We start from the raw sequence: 20,392 nt of genomic DNA, 5'->3' as shown, positions 1-20,392 counted from the left end.
GGGTCGGCCTAGGAAAGGTTGGAGGGAGGGGGTAAAGGAGGTTTTGTGTGCGAGGGGCTTGGACTTCCAGCAGGCATGCGTGAGCGTGTTTGATAGGAGTGAATGGAGACAAATGGTTTTTAATACTTGACGTGCTGTTGGAGTGTGAGCAAAGTAACATTTATGAAGGGGTTCAGGGAAACCGGCAGGCCGGACTTGAGTCCTGGAGATGGGAAGTACAGTGCCTGCACTCTGAAGGAGGGGTGTTAATGTTGCAGTTTAAAAACTGTAGTGTAAAGCACCCTTCTGGCAAGACAGTGATGGAGTGAATGATGGTGAAAGTTTTTCTTTTTCAGGCCACCCTGCCTTGGTGGGAATCGGCCAGTGTGATAAAAAATATATATATATATATATATATATATATATAATATATATATATTATATATAATATATATATATATATATATATATATATATATATATATATATATATATATATATATATATATATATATATATACACACACACACAGTGGAACCTTGACTTACGAGTGTCTCGACGTACCAGTTTTTTGAGTTAGGAGTCATCCCTGGGTCGATTTTTTGCTCTGAGTTACGAGCCAATATTTGAGTTACAAGCCAGCTCCCCCCCTCAACCCAAAATCTGGACACCTCACTTGTTTATCTATGATTTCATGATTTAATTCCATGGAAACCATTCTCTTTTTCTTCTCAACACTGTCCTTTACACTTACTTTCTTAGGACCCATGCTTAGAAAAATTAAATTTGGCCAAATGACTGTTAAAAATGTAAGCAAAGCAGGAGAGAACTGCTCCCACAGCGAGGTAAACACTGCACTGAGTTACCGGCGTTCGTTATTATAATAAAAAAATAATAATAATAATTATTATTATTATTAATTTAACTAGAGCACAGATCCAATTCTCTAGATCAAGAGCCCCTCACCAGCCTCAAGGTTCCTTGATGCTGGTGAGGAGGCGGGGTGAAGAGGCGCTGGTGAAGAGGCAGGGCCAGGAGCTGAATATCGACCCCTGCAACCACAATTAGGCGAGTACACACACACAGATGGTAGTAAACACACACACGCACGCACACGCACACACACACACACACACACACACACACACACACGGAGGTGCTAGTCGACACACACACACACACACACACACACACATAGATGCTAGTTAACAAACACACAGAGCTTATAGTCAACACACACACAGAACTGGTAGTTCATATACACAAAGGTGGCAGTCGACACACACACAGATGGTAGTCGACACACACACAGATGGTAGTCGACACAGATGGTAGTTACACACACACACAGAGGTGGATGTCGACACATTTATAATTTACTCGACAGTTCTCCTCCCAAACTATACATGGAGTCAATAACGTCTTTATATTTCTCCATAAGAAATCTTCTTTTTAGCTTGAGGGTGTTGTTGAGTTCGCCGGTGGGTAGAGAGAAGTCCTGCGGCAGCAGTGTCCACTTGTGTATCCTCTGAGCGTTGGACACTGCGTCTTCCTCGTTGTACCTTTATCAGAAACAGATCAGTGGGTTACAACAACAAAAACAAGAAGTTAATTGGAAGAGAAATTGAGGAACTGGGAGTTATGTGGGTAGTTGTAAGGATTCGTTCTCCCTCCCCCCCCTCTCTCTCTCATTGTTTTGGTTTAATATCTGTATTATGCCACCCATATCTATCCTCTGGGCAATAATCAAAAGATTACAGAGGCATATAGTGGGTCCAGGGACTATACTTCAAAATTAGAGAGGCACATAATGGTTCGATGGACTGTGTCTCAACATTATAAACGTATATAATGGGTCCAGAAACTTTATATCAGCATTATAGAGGAGCATAATTGGTCCAGGGACTGTATCTCAACTTTACAGAGGTAAATAATGGTTCCTGGAGCTGTACCTCAATATTACAGAGGCATATAATTGGTCCAGGCACTGTACCTCAACATTACAGAGGCACATGTTCTAGGAACTGTACCTCAACATTGAAGATGCACATAATGGGTCTGGGAGCTGTAGTTCAACATTACAGAGGCACATAATGGTCCAGGTGGATCAGGCCCTGATCCACCGTGAGGCCTGGTCATGGACCTGGCCGCGGAGACGCTGACTCCCGGACCACCCCCAGGTATATATACCTGCAAGCCCCTCCCAAGAAACTCATCACTAGTAATGCCTTCTTTAAATCACTTGTAAAGGCAGCTGCCCAAGAAGAAATTTCTGGCTTAACTGTTAGGAATAATTTACCTCCGGTTATACACACTAATAAATCTAAGCCACTTTCTTAGTTAAGAACGATAGCAACTTTGTTGAGTTATACATAAGAATTAACTGGACGTCAACACTGCAAACTGAATTGCTTGCCATTTTAATTGCACATATAAACAAAGATCACATATAAACAGACAGAGAACAATATTATTATTGGCAGAACAGAGACAAGTCGACAGTTAAACTTAAAGAGTAAGTATTCCTCACTAGATTTTCTACAGTGTTTTAATGATACCTTCACGTTGCCTTGACGGCCTCCTGCCAAGGCACAGCGACTCAAGAAAAAGGATAAACACATTCACCGTCATTCAGTCAGTAGGTGTCTTGCCAGAAGTGTACAGAATTTACCCTCAAACGACCTTCCTATCTGTCAGAGGAATGCAATTCGAACAAAACGATGAATTAGACACATGTGCAATATCTGGGTATCTTTACATTGTATCTACTTTGTAAAGATACCCAGATGTTGCACACGTGTCTAATTGGCCCACATATCTAATAGCATTAATTCGAGTGTGTCATAAACACCCTGATTATTATCTTAGTATCGTTTTATAATTATTATTTTGTTCCCTCTCCAAATCTCCTAACTTACCTTTCAATTCCTCTCTGTATTAGTTCAGCTAAAGCTCCTCTGGGATTGGCTGTAACTTCAGCTAAAGCCTCGTGAGTTGTTCGTATCTGCAGGCCTATGTCCTTCATGATGGCCTGGCAGGCTGGGGTTAAGACTGGCAGAGGTTCACCAGTGTTCTCATCACACTCACTCTTCAGTGTCAGAAGCATTGACAGGTAGCTGTAAAAAACGTATTAAATAAATTTACTTTTAATTTACAGCCCAAGAGCTACGATCATACCTTATTTCAGTACCCAGATCTACTGTATGCCACGACCTCTCCCAGGAAGCCACCCTAACAGTTTACTAACGCCTAAGTACCTATTTACTGCCACCTATAACAATTAACCAACGCCTAAGTACCTATTTACTGCCACCTATAACAGTTAACTAACGCCTAAGTACCTACTTACTCCCACTCATAAGTTAAATAATGCTAACTTACCTATTTACTGCCACCCATAACAGTCAACAAACACCGAAGTACGTGTGGAAAATTCTCAAAATTTTCTGGTAATTATTGTAATTATTAAAGGATATAACGTTTATATAACGTAGTGTTGATGTGACTTTTAAAAGATCTTCAAATGAACTTTATTGACTTAAGACTTAGGGAGATTGACACAAGTCAGTCCATCTATCATCATTCCATCATGCAGGAGGAGCCACATGTCTATGGTGCATCCAACAAAATAAGCAGACTCTTGGATGTCACTACCGCCCGGCTCCAGCTGGGTTACAAGTATCTTTGGCAGGTTAAATCACCACCACCAGATGTAGACCAAACGAAATGTAAACTTTGCCAGATGGACTATTGTCACACCTTGAGTCATTATGTACTGGAGTGCGATAAAATTAATGAATTTACAGACAACTCACTCAGAAATGTTCAAGAAATTGCAAAGTATTTTATCCACAGTGGTATATTACAGACCATTCTGGAGAAATACCCTGACTTTGCTAGCTGTAAATAAAGCATTACCACGTGTGTGTGTGTGTGTGTGTGTGTGTGTGTGTGTGTGTGTGTGTACTCGCCTAATTGTACTCACCTAATTGTGGTTGCAGGGGTCGAGACTCAGCTCCTGGCCCCGCCTCTTCACTGATCGCTACTAGGTCCTCTCTCCCTCTGCTTCCTGAGCTGTATCATACCTCTTCTTAAAACTATGTATGGTTCCTGCCTCCACTACACTTGCTAGGCTATTCCACTTCCTGACAACTCTATGACTGAAGAAATACTTCCTAACGTCCCTGTGACTCGTCTGAGTCTTCAGCTTCCAGTTGTGACCCCTTGTCCCTGTGTCCCCTCTCTGGAACATCCTATCTCTGTCCACCTTGTCTATTCCCCGCAGTATCTTGTATGTCGTTATCATGTCTCCCCTGACCCTTCCGTCCTCCAGTGTCGTCAGTCCGATTTCCCTTAACCATTCCTCGTACGACATTCCCTTGAGCTCTGGGACTAGCCTTGTTGCAAACCTTTGTACTTTCTCTAACTTCTTGACGTGCTTGACCAGGTGTGGGTTCCAGACTGGTGCTGCATACTCCAGTATGGGCCTAACATACACAGTGTACAGTGTCTTGAACGATTCCTTATTAAGGTATCGGAACGCTATTCTCAGGTTTGCCAGGCGCCCGTATGCTGCAGCAGTTATTTTGTTGATGTGTGCCTCCGGTGATGTGCTCGGTGTTATGGTCACCCCAAGGTCTTTCTCCCTGAGTGAGGTCTGTAGTCTTTGTCCACCTAGCCTATACTCTGTCTGCGGTCTTCTTTGCCCCTCCCCAATCTTCATGACTTTACATTTGGCTGGATTGAATTCGAGAAGCCAGTTACTGGACCACATGTCCAGCCTGTCCAGGTCTCTTTGCAGTCCTGCCTCATCCTCGTCCGATTTAATTCTTCTCATCAACTTCACGTCATCTGCGAACAGGGACACTTCAGAGTCTATTCCTTCCATCATGTCGTTCACATATATCAAAAATAGCACTGGTCCTAGAACTGACCCCTGTAGGACCCCGCTCGTAACAGGCGCCCACTGTGATACCTCTTCACGTACCATGACTCGTTGCTGCCTCCCTGTCAGGTATTCCCTTATCCATTGCAGTGCCCTCCCTTTTACATGCGCCTGATCCTCCAGCTTCTGCACTAATCTCTTGTGGGGAACTGTGTCAAAGGCCTTCCTGCAGTCTAGGAAAACGCAATCTACCCACCCCTCTCTCTCGTGTCTTACTTCTGTTACCTTGTCATAAAACTCCAGGAGGTTTGTGATACAAGATTTGCCTTCCATGAACCCATGCTGGTTTTCATTTATAATCTTGTTCCTTTCCAGGTGTTCGACCACTCTCCTCCTGATAATCTTCTCCATGACTGTGCGTGTGTGTGTGTGCGTGCTTGTGTGTATGCATATATTTGTACGCTCATGTACACGTGTCTGTGCGTGCGCCCTCGTGTGTGTATGTGTGTGCACGCGCGCTCGTGTGGGTGTATGACCCACTTAATATTTGTATTTAACTCATTACAATTGTGATCGGGTGTGGACGTGTCAGTGGCTCATTACTTTGTAATTTGTTCATGATTGTAACCATGTATAGGAGTGAGGCTGATTCATTACCTCTGTAACTTGCCATGACTGACCAGATCTACCTGGAGTTCATTACCTTTGTAACTAGTTCAGCTATCATAACTTTGGGGTCCAGTCACTGGACCCATTATGTACCTTTGTAATCTTTTGACTACCGCCCACACCATGGGTATGGGGTGCATAATAAAGATATTAAACGAACTAAACCCCCGGCTCCGGCTGGGTTACAAGTATCTATGGTTAAATCACCACCTCCAGATGTAGACCAAACGAAATGTAAACTTTGCCAGATGGACTATTGTCACACCTTGCGTCATTATGTACTGGAATGCGATAAAATTAATGAATTAAGAAACAATTCACTCAGAAATGTTCAAGAAATGGCAAAGTATTTTATCTACAGTGGTATATTACAGACCATTCTGGAGAAATACCCTGACTTTGCTAGCTGTAAATAAAGTATTACCACGTACTCACCTCACCTAGTTGTACTCACCTAGTTGAGGTTGCAGGGGTCGAGTCCAAGCTCCTGGCCCCGCCTCTTCACTGGTCGCCACTAGGTCACTCTCCCTGAACCATGAGTTTTATCGTACCTCTGCTTAAAGCTATGTATGGATCCTGCCTCCACTACATCTCTTCCCAAACTATTCCGCTTCCTGACTACTCTGCTGATGAAGAAACACTTCCTAACATCCCTGTCATTCATCTGTGTTTTCAGCTTCTAACTGTGTCCCCGTGTTGCTGTGCCCAGTCTCTGGAACATCCTGTCTTTGTCCACCTTGTCAATTCCTCTCAGTATTTTGTAAGTCGTTATCATGTCCCCCCTATCTCTCATGTCCTCCAGTGTCGTCAGGTTGATTTCCCTTAACCTCTCCTCGTAGGACATGCCTCTTAACTCTGGGACTAGTCTTGTTGCAAACCTTTGCACTTTCTCTAGTTTCTTTACATGCTTGGCTAGGTGTGGGTTCCAAACTGGTGCCACATACTCCAATATGGGCCTAACGTACACGGTGTACAGGGTCCTGAACGATTCCTTATTAAGATGTCGGAATGCTGTTCTGAGGTTTGCCAAGCGCCCATATGCTGCAGCAGTTATCTGTGTGTGTGTGTGTGTGTGTGTGTGTGTGTGTGTGTGTGTGTGTGTGTGTGTGTGTGTGTGTGTGTACTCGCCTAATTGTGGTTGCAGGGGTCGAGACTCAGCTCCTGTGTGTGTACTCACTTAGTTGTACTCACCTAGTTGAGGTTGCGGGGGTCGAGTCCGAGCTCCTGGCCTCGCCTCTTCACTGATCGCTACTAGGTCACTCTCCCTGAACCGTGAGCTTTATCATTGTGTGTGTGTGTGTGTGTGTGTGTGTGTGTGTGTGTGTGTGTGTGTGTGTAGGAAGGTATCACGTCTGGAACTGTGCTGGAGACCCTCATCTCAGACAAAATAAACCTGCTTCAGGAAAAACTCAAGGTTCTCCCTGAAGGTGTTTGAATATTGCTTTCTCTTACCACCCTCTATATTTTATATTCTATGTAGACTTTATTTAAAGACAAAATACATTGACAAAAATACAATAGAGAGTAGAACAACATAGATAACATCTCAGAGCTACATCTCGAATACTTCATCCAGTTCCTCTCCAGTGGGCCACATGCCCAGAATGCTGCGGGCATTTCCCTTCTGAATTGCAACACTGTCTCTGAAAGAGGAAGCTGGCTGCCCTATGGTCCTTGGTTTCTATGATGAGTTTTTCACCCAGCTCTTTGAAGAACTTTAGAGCACACTTGCCCCATGCTCAAAGAGTCTCTGACCCTATTGGGATGAAGTTATAGCAAGGGGAAAGGCCTTCATATTTGCGGGTCTTCTGGGTCTCCCTGTGGTTGGCAGCTCCACCTCCTTCAGCTACGGAGTATGGCAAGTAGGTGTCTGCCAATGTGGTGGCACAGGTGTAGTCTCAGGCAATCTGCTTACCATCCTTCCAGGGTAGCATAGTGACTCCATCAGGATGCTTTTGACTTCTGTCAGACCTTAGTACTTGGGGTTCCTGTTGAGCTGGGCAACGGGCTGTGGTGAGGCTCCTCTTTATGATGTCGTTGACCTCTTCATGTCTAGCATACTTACCTTCTGATGTGTAACACACGAGACCATGAAGCCCAGATTGATCAGCCGTCGCCCTGCCTCAAATATGGTGAGTATGGGGGCGGCTAGGCGAAGAGTAACACCAATCCGAATGGCCTGTGGGTCGAGTCGAGTGCCCAGGGAGGAATTGGAAACAGCTAGAAGGAAATTTCCTGAGTGTGGTGCCTTCACCGCTAGGAGACGAGCGTTGTCCTTTCTTGAAGCTTTGGCTCACCATTGTGCTGGCGATTTTTTTCAAGAACAGTTTGTCCCAGTGGGACTACTGGTGCTCTTTGGGAGGAGCTGGTCTACTGGAGGAGTCTGCAAGGATGTCCCACCGCGCAGCTGCTTCAGTGAACCTGGGGTCTTGAGCTTCTACTGCACCTCTCAAGCGTTCGGGAACAATCTCCTTGACTAGTCCACTGGAAGCCAAACACGAAGACAGAAATGCAGGTAAAGCTATACCTCCCAGTCGCACTGGGAGGGTTGTCTGATCCCATTGCCGATCTCCCAGTGACAGATTCAGTGCCTCCTTAAAGACTGATCCCAGGAGTGAGTCATATTCGTTGAGTGTTCGTTGTGCCGTGCCGAAGAGGTAAAACTGGTCAGTTAGGAAGAACTCATTTAAAATTAAATCCTTTCTAAAATTTTCTCTTATACGTTTAAAGATACATTTTTTTCCATCAATACTGTAGAATGTACAGCATAGGGCCGTAGACGTGGCTTATATACTGTAGTGAGGTGAGGCGAAGCAGGAGGAGGTGGGGTCATAGTGGTATCATCCACTAGTCGAATCTTTGGCTAGCCCATTGTTGTTCATAGTAATACATGTACTGCAGTTTGTCATAAAAATAACTTACTGGAGACTTTATCATGGAAACAGTTTACACCAAGACTATGAACGCTGAACAATCATCGTGAAAGAAAGATTACAGGAGGTCCATAACCATGAACTGACCGTCTCTTATCGCCGATCAGGACAGCGTAGTTGATAAACGGCAGATGTTTCTTAACAGCGTTCTCGATGAGCACAGGTGGTATGTTCTCTCCACCAGCTGTGATAACCAGCTCTTTGATGCGTCCAGTGATGTAGAGGAAACCGTCGTCATCGAGGGAACCAATGTCGCCGGAGTGTAGCCAACCCTCATCGTCGATCTGTCATTCATAATGAAAAAATAAGAATGCATTGACGGCAGGAGTCTAGCTAGGAACCCCTGGAGGAAGTCACTGGTCTACCTAGGAACCCCTGGTGGACGTCACTAGTCTACCTAGGAACCCCTGGAGGACGTCACTAGACTAGCTAGGAACCCCTGGAGGAAGTCACTAGTCTACCCAGGAACCCCTGGAGGACGTCACTAGACTAGCTAGGAACTTCTGGAGGAGGGCAGTAGTCTAGCTAGGAACCCCTGGAGGAGGTCACTAGTCTAACTAGGAACCCCCGGAGGACGTCACTAGACTAGCTAGGAACCCAAGGAGGAGGTCAATAGTCTAGCTAAGAACCCCTAGAGGAGGTCACTAATCTAGCTAGAAACCCCTGGAGGAGGTCACTAATCTAGCTAGAAACCCCTGGAGGAGGTCACTAATCAAGATGGAACCCCTGGATGAGGTCATTAGTCGAGATAGGAACCCCTGCAGGAGGTCATTAGTCTAGCTAGAAACCCCTTGAGGAGATCACTAGTCTAGCTAGGAAACCCTGAAGAAGATCACTAATCTACCTAGGAACCCCTGGAGGAGGTCACTAGTCTAGCCCCAGGAACCCTTGGAGGAGGTCCTTAGTCTAGCTATGAACCCATGGAGGAGGTCACTAATCTAGCTAGGAACCCCTGGAGGAGGTCATTAGTCTACATGGAACCCTCGGAGGAGGTCACTAGTCTCCTGGAACCCTTGGAGGAGGTTACTAGTGCAGCTAAGAACCCCTTGAGGAGGTTACTAGTCTAGCTAGGAACCCTAGAGAAGGTAACTTTTCTAGCTAGGAACCACTGGAAGAGGTCACTAGTCTAGCTAGGAAACCCTGAAGGAGGTCACTAGCAGATCTAGGAACCCTTGCAAGTGGACACAAGTCTAGTTAGAAACCCCTGGAGGAATTCACTGCTCTAGCTAGGAACCCCTGGAGGAGGTCACTAATCTAGCTGGGAACCCCTGGAGGTGGTCACTAGTCGAGCTAGTAACCCTTGCAGGAGGTCATTAGTCTAGCTAGGAACACATGGAGGAGGTCACTAGTATAGCTATCAACCCCTGTAAGAGGTCACTAGACTAGCTAGGAACCCTAGGAAGAGGTCACTAGTCGAGCTAGGAAACCCTGCAGGAGGTTACTAGTCTAGCTAGAAACCCCTGGAGGATTTCACTAGTCTAGCTAGGAATCCTTGGAGGAGGTCATTAGTCTAGGTATGAACCCCTGGAGGAGGTCACTAATCTAGCTAGGAAACCGCGGAGGAAGTTACTAGTCTAGCTAGAAACTCCTGGAGGAGGTCACTAGTCTAGCTAGGAACCCCTGGAAGAGGTCACTAATCTTGCTGGGAACCCCTGGAGGTGGTCATTAGTCGAGCTAGGAACCCCTGCAGGAGGTCACTAGTTTACCTAGAAACCTCTTGAGGAGATCACTAGTCTAGCTAGGAACCCCTGAAGGACGTCACTAGTCTAGCTAGGAACCCCTGGAAGGGGTCAGTAATTTAGCTAGGAACCCCTGGAGGTCACTCATCTAGCTAGGAGCCCTTGGAGGAGATCATTAGTCTAGCAATGAACCCCTGGAGAAGGCTACTAATCTAGCTGGGAACAAATGGAGGAAGTCACTAGTCTAGCTAAGAACCCCTGGAGATGGTTACTAATCTAGCTATAAACTCCTGGAGGAGGTCACTAGTCTAGCCAGGAACCCTTGGAGGAGGTCACTAGTCTAGCTAGGAACCTCTGAATGTCACTAGGAGGACCTCCGGTAGGACGGGGAATCTTGTTGGTAACAAGGAAGTCTAACAACCTCTCCCATCTATTGCACCCAACCTCTCCCATCTATTGCACCCAACCTCTCCCATCTGTTATACCGATCCTCACCCATCTATTGCACCCAACCTCTCCCGTCTATTATACCGATCCTCACCCATCTACTAAACCCATAATAGCGTATTATTCTCAACTCATTTCCAACCCATTTCCAACATATTTCCAAGTGCAACACGTTAACTACAATTTAAGTATACAAACAAAAACGTTTAAATGAATTACTGTTGTCTGAAATTAATACAGATAATACATACAGTTGCATTAGTCTCGTCCGGCAGCCCCAGGTATCCCATGAAGATGTTTCTGCCCTTCATGCAGATCTCTCCCTCGCCTCTCTTGCAACCTTCGTAAGTCTGCAACTTTGCAGTGGTCTGTGCAAGGATCTGTTTAGGACAAGTAGCAGCCAGTTAGTTCTATACATAGTACCCAGTGTGTCAGTGTAATATATATCATGGTACCCAGTGTGTCAGTGTAATATATATCTCCGGGTTTTCTGGTGTTTTCACGGTGGCTCTTACGTGCTAGAACTTTAATTTGTGTCATCAATCCTATACGATACATCCCTCTAGCGCCTGGAACCAATCTTGGGCGGAAAACATTATATACTGAGTCAAAAAAAGGAGAATTAGTGTGCACTACCTAGCAGAGTTTACTGCCAGAGGGGAATCATAGGCCTGTGTCCCGTGTGGAAAAAATAATAATTGAACTTTTCGTGTCAGAGGAAAGAAAGTCTCCCTGATAACATTGAGTATACATAGTGTATAGTGTATACTACAGTGGCTCCCTAGTATATTGATGATAAAGGCTAAAGTGTCATTTGAAAACAGGTGAATTTGTAAATGAAGTGATAAGCCTATAGAGGCAGGTGCCAGAAGTCGCCAGAAACTTACCACTGGTCAGCTGTTTTTAATAATCTTCCTGGCTTGCTAGTGTACTCGCATATAATCTAGTGATACCAGTGAATAGCAGAATACAGTGTTGTAGTAGCAACTAACCAGTATTATAATGGTACTTAGTGGAGTGGAGTGACTTTCATTAGTTTCTTTTTTCTTGAAATACCAGACGTATACTGTGAATTTCATATAACCTGTAGTTACCAGCGGTCGCAATATACACAACGAGAAGCAATTATTACTACAGAAAAAGCGTCCTTCCTCCAAAATTTCCACCAGTCAACTATAGTGATAATATAGCATTTATTGTGGTGGAGACGGAAAAAAAAAATAGAAAAGCTAGATACAGCGATTGATAAACAAGGGTTGAGGTCGACCATTCGTCACTGTAGGAGTTGCCAGCGGTCACCGATTTCTTCAACACGCAAGTTATACTTTTGTATCAATCAAATCACATATTACTCAGGTAGATATTTTCCAGTAGATCCTTCATCTGTTAGCTCAAATCACCGACCAGTATGGTTTAAATAAGTGACCCACTGATCAGATCAGATCGACTGGTCCGAACCCTTGACTGGTCCGAACCCTTGACTGGTCCGAACCCTTGACTGGTCCGAACCCTGGTCCGAACCCTTGACTGGTCCGAACCCGGTGACTGGTTTCAAACGGTTTCGTTGGACAATAAAGCAGACTGTAAACGGATGGGGTTGTAGGCGCCCTTATAAACACAAACATTAAAAAATCAGGAACGTGACGGTAAGCTGTCCAATATACAAAAACAGTTAGAAACAGAAATACAAATAGCTAGAGCTTCATTTAAGGTTATTAATAGAATATTCAAGAGGTTGCTAGTAGAATTGCAGTAAATCAACCATTCAAATCATTATGAAGCTGTGTGTAGTCTGTGGTCAGTCAAACAAACGGGCTTCCACATGGATAAATTGTCATTTTTGTGGAAATTGGTGTCACGCCCCTTGTGCAGATATCCAAGAACTAGCTACAAGCAGTATTAAAACAGAGAAGTGTTTTTGGGTATGCCCAAATGAGGAAAATCTGTGGACTAAAATCACAAGGGTATTAAAAGAGGACAACATCAAAGCTGCTTTCATAGAAAACCTGGAAGCTTTCTACAACAGATGGGAACATAAAAAGTCTGGGCTGAATGGTACTGCCCTTGATACTGGCCATGTAGTCACAAACTGTAAGGCTGGAGGTGATGTCCTGGTAGTCAGTAAATGGGGGGCTGATAGTGCTGTCCTGGCAGACAGTAATGGTGAAGCTGGAGGTGCTGTCCTGGGAGACAGTAATGGTGAAGCTGGAGGTGCTGTCCTGGGAGACAGAAATGGTGAAGCTGGAGATGCTGTCCTGGGAGACAGTAATGGTGAAGCTGGAGATTTTGTCCAGGTAGTCGGGAATTATACGCAGGAAGGAATACATATAAGTGACCTCATAGGGGACAGGAGCCATAGTAGAGAAACAAGTGTAGTCAAAGATAAGATAAAACCAATATTGCAAACTAGAAATACCGCAGGAAATAGCAAACAAGAGGACTCCAATAGCAATAGTGAGGATATATTACCAAAAACAACTGGTGGGAGCTCCATTGTTGGTGCTAGGGAGGATAGAAGTAAGACAGGGAAACATGCACCAACAGGGAATACAGTCACAGAAACCCAAGGCAAGCGGAAACCAAGCCTGTGCACATACTATGCACTTGGTATCTGCTGGCATGGGAAATCTGGAAAAACAGATGGGACGTGCAACTATGACCACCCTAGAAAATGCCATGCACATATGACAACAGGAAAATGCAAACTCCCTTCCTGTAAGCTTTTTCACCCTGAACTGTGTACCTCTTCAGTACAGGAAAGACTGTGCTATAACTTAAATTGCCAGGCATACCATCTAAAGGGGACAAAAAGATACAAAACATCCAGGCCATGGGAAAACCTGGGTAGCCACAGCCACTCAAGAGGGAGAGGTTTTTTAGTGCCAGGAAGGAAAAAAAACTGGCAGGAAATGGCAGAAATCGTACACCAAATCCAGTCATTCCTGGAGTGGAACCACAGTCGATGGCCTCCACTCCAAACCAACAAATACAGATACTAATGCCGGAAAAAAAATCCCCCCCCCCAGTACCAACAATACCACCAGTCCGATAACATTCTTCTTTGCAAATATACAGGGTCTAAAGCCAGCAACAAACAACAAAATACCTTTCATCCGTGGACTGCTTGCAGAGGCAAAGGCAATGTTCGCGGCTTTCACTGAGACCCACATAAAGGATCACTTGGACAACGAAATATGGATCCCAGGTTACAACCTATACAGATGTGACAGAGTGAACAGGCAAAAGGGGGGGGGGGGGTTGGCCTGTACATTGCAGAGTCACTTGTTTGCACAGAACTGCTAAATGCCTCAAATGATGTAGTGGAAGTTTTAGCAGTAAAGGTCGAGAACCAAAACCTAGTCATTGTGGTAGTCTACAAGCCTCCGGATGCAACATCCCAGCAATTCCAGGAACAGCTGTTAAAAATTGACCACTGTCTGGAAAATCTTCCAGCTCCTGCACCCAACATCTTGCTCCTGGGGGATTTCAACTTAAGGCACCTAAAATGGAGGAATATAGCAAATAATATTGTTGCAGTAATAACACCAGGAGGCAGCTCTGATGAAAACTCACACTCACACGAGCTTTTAAATCTCTGCACAAAATTCAATTTAAACCAGCAAATAATAGAGCCTACTAGACTGGAGAATACACTAGACCTCATCTTCACTAACAATGATGATCTGATAAGAAATGTCATCATATCAAAAACAATATACTCAGATCACAACATAATTGAGGTTCAGACATGTATGCGTGGAGCCCCAGACCGACATAATGAGACTAGTCACGAGGGAGCATTCACCAAATTCAACTTCAATAACAAAAACATAAAGTGGGACCAAGTAAACCAAGTCCTAACCGATATAAGCTGGGAAGATATACTAAGCAACACAGACCCCAACGTATGCCTAGAACAGATTAACTCGGTGGCACTCGATGTATGCACAAGGCTTATTCCTCTAAGAAAAAGGAGGAGTAGATGTAAAATAGAAAGAGACAGGCGCTCCCTTTACAGGCGACGGAAAAGAATAACAGAGCGGCTAAAAGAGGTCAATATATCTGAAATGCGTAGGGAGACACTGGTCAGAGAAATAGCAAGCATCGAACTTAAGCTAAAAGAATCTTATAGGAGTCAGGAATCGCGGGAAGAACTAAAAGCCATAAATGAAATCAAAAGAAACCCAAAGTATTTCTTCTCCTATGCCAAATCAAAGTCGAGAACAACGTCCAGTATTGGGCCCCTACTTAAACAAGACGGGTCCTACACAGATGACAGCAAGGAAATGAGTGAGCTACTCAAGTCCCAATATGACTCAGTTTTTAGCAAGCCGCTAACCAGACTGAGAGTCGAAGATCAAAACGAATTTTTTATGAGAGAGCCACAAAATTTGATTAACACAAGCCTATCCGATGTTATCCTGACGCCAAATGACTTCGAACAGGCGATAAATGACATGCCCATGCACTCTGCCCCAGGGCCAGACTCATGGAACTCTGTGTTCATCAAGAACTGCAAGAAGCCCCTATCACGAGCCTTTTCCATCCTATGGAGAGGGAGCATGGACACGGGGGTCGTCCCACAGTTACTAAAAACAACAGACATAGCCCCACTCCACAAAGGGGGCAGTAAAGCAACAGCAAAGAACTACAGACCGATAGCACTAACATCCCATATCATAAAAATCTTTGAAAGGGTCCTAAGAAGCAAGATCACCACCCATCTAGAAACCCATCAGTTACACAACCCAGGGCAACATGGGTTTAGAACAGGTCGCTCCTGTCTGTCTCAACTATTGGATCACTACGACAAGGTCCTAAATGCACTAGAAGACAAAAAGAATGCAGATGTAATATATACAGACTTTGCAAAAGCCTTCGACAAGTGTGACCATGGTGTAATAGCGCACAAAATGCGTGCTAAAGGGATAACAGGAAAAGTCGGTCGATGGATCTATAATTTCCTCACTAACAGAACACAGAGAGTAGTCGTCAACAGAGTAAAGTCCGAGGCAGCTACGGTGAAAAGCTCTGTTCCACAAGGCACAGTACTCGCTCCCATCTTGTTCCTCATCCTCATATCCGACATAGACAAGGATGTCAGCCACAGCACCGTGTCTTCCTTTGCAGATGACACCCGAATCTGCATGACAGTGTCTTCCATTGCAGACACTGCAAGGCTCCAGGCGGACATCAACCAAATCTTTCAGTGGGCTGCAGAAAACAATATGAAGTTCAACGATGAGAAATTTCAATTACTCAGATATGGTAAACACGAGGAAATTAAATCTTCATCAGAGTACAAAACAAATTCTGGCCACAAAATAGAGCGAAACACCAACGTCAAAGACCTGGGAGTGATCATGTCGGAGGATCTCACCTTCAAGGACCATAACATTGTATCAATCGCATCTGCTAGAAAAATGACAGGATGGATAATGAGAACCTTCAAAACTAGGGAGGCCAAGCCCATGATGACACTCTTCAGGTCACTTGTTCTATCTAGGCTGGAATATTGCTGCACACTAACAGCACCTTTCAAGGCAGGTGAAATTGCTGACCTAGAAAATGTACAGAGAACTTTCACGGCGCGCATAACGGAGATAAAACACCTCAATTACTGGGAGCGCTTGAGGTTCCTAAACCTGTATTCCCTGGAACGCAGGAGGGAGAGATACATGATTATATACACCTGGAAAATCCTAGAGGGACTAGTACCGAACTTGCACACGAAAATCACTCACTACGAAAGCAAAAGACTTGGCAGACGATGCACCATCCCCCCAATGAAAAGCAGGGGTGTCACTAGCACGTTAAGAGACCATACAATAAGTGTCAGGGGCCCGAGACTGTTCAACTGCCTCCCAGCACACATAAGGGGGATTACCAACAGACCCCTGGCAGTCTTCAAGCTGGCACTGGACAAGCACCTAAAGTCGGTTCCTGATCAGCCGGGCTGTGGCTCGTACGTTGGTTTGCGTGCAGCCAGCAGCAACAGCCTGGTTGATCAGGCTCTGATCCACCAGGCGGCCTGGTCACAGACCGGGCCGCGGGGGCGTTGACCCCCGGAACTCTCTCCAGGTATACTCCAGGTAATGACAGTGTAATATATCTCATGGTTCCCAGTGTGACAGTGTAATATATCTCATGGTTCCTAGTGTGACTGTGTAATATATCTCATGGTTCCCAGTGTGACAGTGTAATATATCTCATGGTTCCTAGTGTGACAGTGTAATATATCTCATGGATCCCTGTGTGACAGTGTAATATATCTCATGGTTCCCAGTGTGACAGTGTAATATATCTCATGGTTCCCAGTGTGACAGTGTAATATATCTCATGGTTCCTAGTGTGACAGTGTAATATATCTCATGGTTCGCAGTGTGACAGTGTAATATATCTCATGGTTCCTAGTGTCACAGTGTAATATATCTCATGGTTCCTAGTGTCACAGTGTAATATATCTCATGGTTCCTAGTGTGACAGTGTAATATATCTCATGGTTCCTAGTGTGACAGTGTAATATATCTCATGGTTAACAGTGTGACAGTGTAATATATCTCATGGTTCCTAGTGTGACAGTGTAATATATCTCTTGGTTCCTAGTGTGACAGTGTAATATATCTCATGGTTCCTAGTGTGACAGTGTAATATATCTCATGGTTCCTAGTGTCACAGTGTAATATATCTCATGGTTCCCAGTGTGACAGTGTAATATATCTCATGGTTCCTAGTGTGACAGTGTAATATATCTCATGGTTCCTAGTGTCACAGTGTAATATATCTCATGGTTCCTAGTGTGACAGTGTAATATATCTCATGGTTCCCAGTGTGACAGTGTAATATATCTCATAGCTCCCAGTGTGACAGTGTAATATATCTCATGGTTCCTAGTGTGACAGTGTAATATATCTCATGGTTCCCAGTGTGACAGTGTAATATATCTCATGGTTCCTTGTGTGACAGTGTAATATATCTCATAGCTCCCAGTGTGACAGTGTAATATATCTCATGGTTCCTAGTGTGTCAGTGTAATATATCTCATGGTTCCCAGTGTGACAGTGTAATATATCTCATGGTTCCTAGTGTGACAGTGTAATATATCTCATGGTTCCCAGTGTGACAGTGTAATATATCTCATGGTTCCTAGTGTGACAGTGTAATATATCTCATGGTTCCTAGTGTGACAGTGTAATATATCTCATGGTTCCTAGTGTGACAGTGTAATATATCTCATGGATCCCAGTGTGACAGTGTAATATATCTCATGGTTCCCAGTGTGATAGTGTAATATATCTCATGGTTCCCAGTGTGACAGTGTAATATATCTCATGGTTCCTAGTGTGACAGTGTAATATATCTCATGGTTCGCAGTGTGACAGTGTAATATATCTCATGGTTCCTAGTGTCACAGTGTAATATATCTCATGGTTCCTAGTGTGACAGTGTAATATATCTCATGGTTCCTAGTGTGACAGTGTAATATATCTCATGGTTCCTAGTGTCACAGTGTAATATATCTCATGGTTCCATGTGTGACAGTGTAATATATCTCATGGTTCCTAGTGTGACAGTGTAATATATCTCATTGTTCCCAGTGTGACAGTGTAATATATCTCATGGTTCCTAGTGTGACAGTGTAATATATCTCTTGGTTCCTAGTGTGACAGTGTAATATATCTCATGGTTCCTAGTGTGACAGTGTAATATATCTCATGGTTCCTAGTGTCACAGTGTAATATATCTCATGGTTCCCAGTGTGACAGTGTAATATATCTCATGGTTCCTAGTGTGACAGTGTAATATATCTCAGTTCCTAGTGACAGTGTAATATATCTCATGGTTCCTAGTGTGACAGTGTAATATATCTCATGGTTCCTCCCAGTGTGACAGTGTAATATATCTCATGGTTCCTAGTGTGACAGTGTAATATATCTCATGGTTCCCAGTGTGACAGTGTAATATATCTCATGGTTCCTAGTGTGACAGTGTAATATATCTCATGGTTCCTAGTGTGTCAGTGTAATATATCTCATGGTTCCCAGTGTGACAGTGTAATATATCTCATGGTTCCTAGTGTGACAGTGTAATATATCTCATGGTTCCTAGTGTGACAGTGTAATATATCTCATGGTTCCTAGTGTGACAGTGTAATATATCTCATGGTTCCTAGTGTGACAGTGTAATATATCTCATGGTTCCTAGTGTGACAGTGTAATATATCTCATGGTTCCTAGTGTGACAGTGTAATATATCTCATGGTTCCTAGTGTGACAGTGTAATATATCTCATGGTTCCTAGTGTGACAGTGTAATATATCTCATGGTTCCTAGTGTGACAGTGTAATATATCTCATGGTTCCTAGTGTGACAGTGTAATATATCTCATGGTTCCTAGTGTGACAGTGTAATATATCTCATGGTTCCTAGTTTCACAGTGTAATATGTCAACTTTTATGAAAGTGAAAATTTAGTATAATCAATGTTAATTTCTAAAAAAAAAAAAAAAAAAAATCTCCATGAAGTTTGACAAATGCTCTCCTCGGCAACGTGAATGTAATGGAATTTAATGGATTACAATGTTTTTGTAATCAAAATCTCACTCAGGAGCTATGACTCGACCCCTGCAACCACAAATAGGTGAGTACGCACACAACACACACACACACACACAAACAACAAGCACACACACTACGAAAATTAGCTCACTAATAACATAAAATAGGAACCCATAGGGAAAGTTGAAGACTCAGTCGAACAGAGGAAGATGGGCCTGAAAATGACGAATAGATGGGGAGCTGTGGGTAAGGATAAAACAAGAATGGGAAAGCAGGTTAGGCGAGCTTACCACGAGAATGGAGAAGAGGAGAGAAGTGGGAGAAAAGAGCAGAGGAGAAGAACTGGGAGATGATAGCTGAAGCTGTAGAAGCCAGGATGCAGAGCCTAGAAGGTTAAATAAATATTCCAAAGCAATATACAGGTCCAATGACTAGAAGGGACTTAGCATCTGGAGCAGGTACACCAATATTAAACAAGGGGTCCAAAGGAAAGGAAGGAGATAAGACTTATGTTGAGGCCTATCAGCCCACCAGGAAATTTCAAGGAATGAAAGGGGTATGCTGCTGTTAGCCACAGGGACAGTAGTAGATAAGGGGAGAAGATTAGATACAGCAAGTGACAGGCCCCCTGCAGGAGCACGAACATGAGCAGGCCATCAGGAGATACAGGAAATAATAAGGGAGACAATGGCTACATATAAATGCAACCCAGAGATGTGGAGGGAAAAGCAATGGGAGGAGGAGAGGGAGAGGTCAGTCTTCATACATAGGCTTCAGGAGACTGAAGGGAGGACATATAATGAAAAATGAAAAATGTCAGAGAGAAAAAAAAGATATTGAAAATATCATAAAAAATGGACAGGAGGACATGACTGAGCTAATAAACCTTCAGAGAATAGAGGGATACTCGAGGGGGAGAAATAGGTTAGTCAAAGAGATTTTCAAGACAGAAACGGTGTGGAACAATATCCTGCAGCAGAAACCATAGCTAAAGGAATCAACAACATACCGAAGGGTGTTCCAATAACATGACAGAATGAGATCAAAACTACAGAAGCTGAAAGAGAGGACACAATGATAAAAGGAGCAAGAAAGAGACAAGGCTAGAGTCAGTAGGGAACAACTCGAGTCAACTGAAGCAACAAGTGCAAACACCCACAGAATACCACAACCAAACATATTATCCCAAAACAAACCACAATCAACCCTGCAAGGTAGAACCCCACAGCACCCTGCCAGGTT

At 43.9% G+C, this 20,392-nt stretch overlaps 1 protein-coding gene across 2 annotated transcripts in view; it reads right to left on the bottom strand.

Annotated features, from left to right (window-relative positions):
* Window positions 1–481: 481 nt before the first annotated feature.
* The window catches only part of LOC128684324 (long-chain-fatty-acid--CoA ligase ACSBG2), a 183,554-nt gene continuing 163,643 nt past the window's right edge, over window positions 482–20,392 (bottom strand). For both annotated transcript variants that reach the window (XM_070089242.1, XM_070089248.1), the window contains exons 11-14: window positions 10,845–10,973; window positions 8,555–8,751; window positions 2,899–3,096; window positions 482–1,542 (exon numbers count right to left, since the gene is read on the bottom strand). In XM_070089242.1, the coding sequence (XP_069945343.1) occupies window positions 1,350–1,542; window positions 2,899–3,096; window positions 8,555–8,751; window positions 10,845–10,973 (717 nt within the window). In that variant the 3' untranslated portion in view covers window positions 482–1,349. The remainder of the gene's footprint in view (window positions 1,543–2,898; window positions 3,097–8,554; window positions 8,752–10,844; window positions 10,974–20,392) is intronic.

The sequence above is a fragment of the Cherax quadricarinatus genome, chromosome 2 (assembly GCF_038502225.1).
Source record: "Cherax quadricarinatus isolate ZL_2023a chromosome 2, ASM3850222v1, whole genome shotgun sequence".
Classification (NCBI taxonomy): Eukaryota; Metazoa; Arthropoda; class Malacostraca; order Decapoda; family Parastacidae; genus Cherax; species Cherax quadricarinatus.
This window is presented reverse-complemented; position numbering and strand designations above follow the sequence as displayed.